This window comes from Haliotis asinina, chromosome 9 (assembly GCF_037392515.1).
Source record: "Haliotis asinina isolate JCU_RB_2024 chromosome 9, JCU_Hal_asi_v2, whole genome shotgun sequence".
Lineage (NCBI taxonomy): Eukaryota > Metazoa > Mollusca > Gastropoda > Lepetellida > Haliotidae > Haliotis > Haliotis asinina.
In genome coordinates, this window is record NC_090288.1 from 11,304,378 (window position 1) to 11,310,862 (window position 6,485).

At 41.5% G+C, this 6,485-nt stretch overlaps 1 protein-coding gene across 1 annotated transcript; it reads right to left on the reverse strand.

Annotated features, from left to right (window-relative positions):
- Positions 1-285: 285 nt before the first annotated feature.
- Positions 286-6,471, reverse strand: LOC137296013 (uncharacterized). The gene is made up of 5 exons (XM_067827639.1): positions 6,250-6,471; positions 5,157-5,302; positions 3,775-3,882; positions 2,582-2,685; positions 286-1,165 (listed from the first exon to the last, which is right to left on the reverse strand). The coding sequence occupies exons 1-5, from the start codon at positions 6,373-6,375 to the stop codon at positions 993-995; spliced, it is 657 nt and encodes a 218-aa protein (XP_067683740.1). The 5' UTR covers positions 6,376-6,471; the 3' UTR covers positions 286-992.
- Between the last annotated feature and the right edge of the window lie 14 nt (positions 6,472-6,485).

A 6,485-nucleotide genomic window follows, 5' to 3' on the forward strand; every position in this document is an offset into this window, starting at 1 on the left:
GCCCATCTAACCAGCAATATCGAACCTCTCCAGAAAATCAAACTTGGGCTATTCACGTCCTCGGTGTTACCACAGAAACATGCTGCATAGGTTCGACGTTGCGTCTACCAGTGTGCATATGGTTCAGCCTCACGTGTCGCCAGTCTTCCCAAGCACCCGAATATGGTCCTGCTCAGTCCTGTTTATACTTTGCAGCAAAGGAAACGCAAATTTCTTTGCTGTTCAGTTGCGAAATGCTTATATTCCTTACATGATATCTGCATAATAACTGACAGCGAGACACAGTGAATACGAAGTAATGTTTATTTACGAGACAAAATGTTGGACATACACATATATACACGAAAAGAATATTGCTTGTTCTATCAGATCAGTGACCATACGGTGTGGGATCTTCAGATGCCCAACATTCCTTGGCTTTCGACATGAATGGAAGAACTTCTCCAAAGGACCCTTTTCATCATAAGATATTCACTACTATCAGTTCCAAAATGCAATATGCAATTAGTCGTATCCTTTGTGCTCAGATCGCTTTGAGAAGCCAGCCTTGTCAACATGAAACACTGACAAATCATCATCATTAAACTCCCGATCACGCAAAAATACAAAACCAAACTCCTTTCAGTGATCCAGGTGGTGCTCGTATCTCAAGGCGCGAGTGGCAATGGCGACGCTGTGGAGGAGTTTGACACAATCCCGTTGTGCGCCAGTCCAACCATTCCTGACCACCCCGTGTTAAACCGGATCTTCTCGGAGGTTGCGACATGGTGCGAGTGGTGACGAATGAGCCCACGTTGGCATACTGACATACCTGCACTGTACTCTGCTTCAGGGTTCATTCCCTGGTACCATCTGTACACCTGGTATCTCCGAAGCAGATACATACGTCATCTATCATTTCACTGATACACAGGTCATGTGTACTCTTGAATCACACAGGCAATAATGCACCAGGGTCCAGGGGTAGAGATAGAGAGGTCATGAGGTCAAGGTCAGAACAGGTTTGTCTGAAGCATGATCCTGATGAACTCTTCTTTGTCAATAACGCCGTCTCCATTGACGTCGGCCTCCTCGATCATCTCCTGCAGTTCCTTCTGCGTAAACTTTATGCCCACGTCTCGACACGCCTGGCGCAGGTTCTCCTGGGAGATGGAGCCCGTGTGGTCTGTAATGCACAGTGGGGGACACGTGAGTGAGTGAGTGAATTTACTTTTACGCCGCACCTAGCATTATCCCAGCTCTTATGGCGGCGGTCTGTAAATAATCGAGTCTGGACCAGACAATCCAGTGATCAACAAAATGAGCCTCGATCTGGACAAATGGGAACCGATGACATGAAAACATGTGAAATTAGGAAGCAAACACTGTTGTGTCGGGTGAGTGAGTTTAGTTTTACGTCGCTGTTAGCAATATTCCAACAAAAACGAAAAGTGATGACTACATACGGAATGCGCGTGGACCATGGTTTTACTTCGAGACAAGCATACCTTCGACACATCTGGGTTCGACTCAACCATGTTTGAGTGTATTTGTGTGTTTGGGATCATATATATCTGAGGTCCTGTGTTATTGAAAATAAAAACACCAGATGTCTCGCACTGTGGACAGAAAATACTCATCACCTGTCTTGCAGATCGGTTTTAAAGAAATGCAGTTTGTTGTTTTCCTTTGTAATTAATTGTTAGGTCAGTGTTTGACAGGTAAACAGTTAAACAAACCCTGTCATACATTTACCAAAGTCGAAAATATTTTTCATCCTGTTTGTTTCAATAAGCATACATTCAAACACAGAAGTGTCAAGTCTAAGGACAAAAACGTAAAATATGTAGAGGCAATATAATATACTGGGGGAAAAAATAAGGAATCACAAGAAAGCACAAGTGTTCCCTAATTTTTTTTCCAGGTTCTTCACATACTATGCAATACAATGCTTGTGAAGAAACCTGGAAAAATACAAAGGAACACCTGTGCACTCATGTGATCCCTTATTTTTTTCCCTCAGTATACTTCGACACAACAGATTGTAATTTTAGCTGAATGCTGCCTGATCCTTGATGTATGATTTTACGTGCGTTTCACAGATCAACTTACCCTGATAGTATGTCAATACACGTCAACGAGTTCTCAAAACTGATAAACATACCAAAGATCATGTAAAAACGGGATTGATGGGAAAGTATGGCATTATTGTCCTTACAAACGAGCCAAGAATGCATGTGCGGAATACTCATCTGTGTCGAACATGTATTTCTAAACACATTTTGAAATACACCAAGGCTCCCTTGAAAATGGGACTGTAGGAAAAAGAGATAATATTGCGCAAACACACTATGTACGACCAAATATATAGAGGATATTTTGTTAATGTTGTCAAAAAACATGTATATTTCATCGAGTGGTCTGACAAGCTGATATGTCCACGAGTGAACATATCAACTTTGTCAGACCATGAGTAAGTCTGCAAAAGTGATACTCTACTCAGTGAAATAACATGTTATTCTACTCAGTGAAAACATCATTTTTATTTTCATCAGTATTTACAGTATTTCACTCTTAAAACTTTAATAAAAAGAATTATCACCTGTGTCGAACATGTTGAAGCCTTTCAGTATTTCCTCGTAAACATCTCTGTTGTCTCCCTGTCGGTCTATCACAGTCTCTAGGAACTCGTTGAAGTCAATCTTCCTGGAAACCAAGTAAAATCGTATATTTATCATCCAAAACCGTGTTCCACAGGAGATATCGCTTGTGTGAGATCATGTGATAGCTCCTAGGAGATATCGCTTTGACAGTAGATTTTGCACAATGCCCTGACAATGCTATGACGTCATGAACTTGATGACGTCACAATGCTATGATATGGTTGCACTACAAGTCTAATCCAAGTGCTGTCCACACATTTAATTGAAAACTAATGAAGAATGATTTTGGATGATAAATAGAATCTCACCCTCGTGTCTACTGATATCAATTATATCAACACTCGTTGATATTGGTAAAAATATCCTCGGCAAGCCTCCGAAACTTTATCAGCTTGTGTTGAAATATTTGATATCAGTAGACACTTGGGTGAGATTCTCTATGTAACGACCATACAAATTATGCGTTGGTTTGTTCGCTGTCGCACTCAGCAATATTCAAGCTATATCACGGCGGTGTGTAAATAATGGAGTCTTGACCCGACAATCATCTACGCAATTGGGATACGATGACATGACACAACCAAGTCGGTGAGAACGACCACCCGATCCCGATAGTGGCAGATCATGTCAAGCAAGGGTTTCTGAAGACCAATTCTAACCCAGATCTTCACCGTTTCCCTTATAAACGATTTTGATACTGACTTAATATTCTAATACCGTTTACAACGACTTGGTCTGATGTTTTGATTATGATCAGCGTTTTATTGAGTAGTATAAATTTATCAGTTTTCAAGGTAGACTGCAATTCGTCGGTCTGCTTTTGAGCCAGCCGGACTTTAGAAGATATATTGCAAATATGGATCCCAATAAAGTAACTGAATAGTAAGTATGGACAATAAAATGGCACGCTGTAAATACTTCCGTCTAACATGAAGATATATATTTACACGCAGTAAACTAACGAATATTTTAGTTAATTGTGCAGAGTGAAGTCATTTTGGAAGAGTCCCGTATATACAGTGAATACTTACAGTACTGAGAATCATGCAGACATTACTGGGCAATTAAATCTCAGTATGACAGTCAGAAGACTCTTGATGTATGACATACTGACACATATGGCAAAACTCACGCTCTTCCCTTCAGACTAACGTCCGTTATCATTCTTCTCGCTTCCTCTCGCGAGATTTTGAAACCAAGGACACGCATGGCCTTTTTTAGTTCAAGAGGGCCGATGAACCTGCAATGAAGACACAAAGATATCACATAGTGAGTGAGTGAGTGAGTGGTGTTTAGGCCGCTTTTATCGCGGAGGTAGACACCAGAAATTGAGTTCACACATAGTACCCATGTTGGGAATCGAACCCGGGTCCGCATAATTCAGCGAGTATTTCTTATTTCTACACTGCCGCCGCTTAAAATCTTAGATAAAACGGGACATGACGTCGTTTTATATTGATCTTCATGGTTTCAAATCCCAAGATTGTCCTGATTTTGTTCCAAGGTTGTCAGCACAATGCATGTCCTCACAAGATTTGCCAGAGGGATTAACGTCAGTGTGTCTCACGGTCCCTGAACCGCCCTTTTTCCCCGTCTACTCATCCCTCTCTGCAATACATGTACTAAATCCCGTAATGAAACAGATCTATATATTTTCCTCAGGTTCCGAAGCTCATTTGTCATTGGGGCTCCTTTTCAATTTAAATAGAAGTATAAATTTATTTTCTATCAATTTAAATAAATTCAGAGACTAGACGTTAGTCTAGGGCAAGGCGTCTAAGACCGTCATCACTTCGGGTTTTATTCTAAGTTTAAGCTCACGTCGCGATACAACTGAATTACGTGTACTTTTCAAACATAAATCTCTCGTATGGATTCACGCAGATCATATTAATAGCCTCTGTTCCAGCGAAGGAATCGAGTTGGCGAGCACAAGTTGGTATAGTAACACGGTAGCTACAGGCTGGGTTAGGATCCACGATTCACGACGTGTGTGTGCGTGCGTGAGCGTGTGACCATTCATCAGCTGTAATCAGGCAGTGTATGTATAAACAAATTCCATAATATTTGAGAACCTGAACACGAAATGAACGTCATCTATGTATTGTAACTGAGGAAGATCAACACAAGGAAATGAAATGAAATGAAAATGAAGATATTGGATCCAAATATTTCAATCAACACGTGCTCTTATGCAGAAGTAGAGTTTCTTTGTGGTGTTTATAGAATGAAGTTGATGTGTTTGTATGTAAATATGTAATGTAAACCAATTTACTTCAAACCACAAGATGTAACACATGTAATTCACTAATCTATGAATTATTGAATGTATGCGTGCGTGCGTGCGTGCGTGAGTACGTGCGTGTGTACATGAATGCGTACGTGCGTTATATAGGGCGCTAAGCTACTCTGGGGCGTGCTCATAGTGCATACAAGAGTCAAGGAAAAATTGGTGGAAGTACAAAGTCACTTTAAAAGTACCGACGGAAAAGATAAGTGTGTATTTCACCTTACCCAGTACTGCTGGAGTCGAATATTTCAAAGACGACCCTGAGGTCCCTGACTTCCTGTGCTGTGAGCTGTTCCAGGACCCGACTGGAAACCTTGATTCCGTGAATCTCTTTCTCGTCCACTGGATGCGACGTTAGAAGCTTGACCAGCTGAAAAGCGGTATGTTATAAATAATTACACACATCTTGCATATTATATATTACTCAACACTTTGTCCCAAACAATATTGTCTGCAAAGCTGATTAGTTGGTTCCTTTGATATCGTTGTTGTTGTTGCCGCTGTTGCTACGCCGCAGTGAGCAATGTTCCAGCACAGACCATATAATAAATTGCTATGGCCTCTGATTCCGGAGAGTGTGGACCAGACAATCCATATACTTGAGCTTTTGGTTGAGAAAACAGTTAATGTTTGTTGTTTGGGCTAGATTACTGAATACCGGACACCTTTTGCCATCTTCAAAGCAAGCGAGTTAACGTTTGGTTAGGGTTAGGGTAAGGTTTAGTGTTAGGGTTTGGTTTAGGGTTAGGGTAAGATTGAGGGTTTCCGTAAGGGTTAGGGTGGCTTGACACTAGGTATCCGGTGTTTAGTAACTGTACCGTTGTTTGAAATACTGCTAAAGGAACACGCTACCATATCAGTGTGCCACATTAGAAATCTAATAATAACTATACATACGACCGAAAATACGGGGCTATTGGTGCAGAGATGTAGAATCAACACAGTTACGTCCCTTTGTTGAATATCCTTATCAATAACCAGTGAGGATTTATCGTTGGGGAACATGAAACCTGACATGTGTTTTTCTGCAGTATGGAATGACACATTTGTCCAGTCGACTGGGTGGATACTAAACCATATTTTATACGCATGCGGGTCCTGTCATTTCGGGTCGGCGTGAGATAACAAACAAACTGTAAGTACAGATGGGATATTCATGGTATTCATCTCAACTATAAGATTTAAAATAGTCTCAGATTGAGAAAGTTTAACATTTTAGTGGAAGATTCCACAAAGAAACCTCCTCTCGCGCGCTGCATCAGATATAAATACCTCTGATTTTCCTATTCTAAGCACAAGTGGGGTCGATCTACCAACCTTCTCGCCTGGTTTCGGGGGCGGGGGTACATAGTCCGGCTTGAGGGGGTCAACTGGACCCCTCGGCGTCCCCACCTTCTTCCCTCCTTTCTTCCCCTTCTTCTTTCCTTTCTTCTTCACGGGCATCGTGTGTTCAATTCGTCTCTTTCCACGGGGTTGATCGTTACTCTGAGAAGCCTTTGTTGTCAGCCTGGGGCCGCCATTTTGAAACAACGTGTGTCGCCTAGCAACGGGGC

Bases quoted from the DNA above. Each gene is read 5' to 3' on its own strand.
- LOC137296013 (XM_067827639.1), bottom strand. From the start codon at position 6,375: ATGCCCGTGAAGAAGAAAGGAAAGAAGAAGGGGAAGAAAGGAGGGAAG. The intron at 5,303-6,249 runs GTTGGTAGATCG...ACCGCTTTTCAG, and splicing joins CCCCGAAACCAGGCGAGAAG to CTGGTCAAGCTTCTAACGTC. The intron at 2,686-3,774 runs GTGAGTTTTGCC...CTTGGTTTCCAG, and splicing joins GTTAGTCTGAAGGGAAGAGC to GAAGATTGACTTCAACGAGT.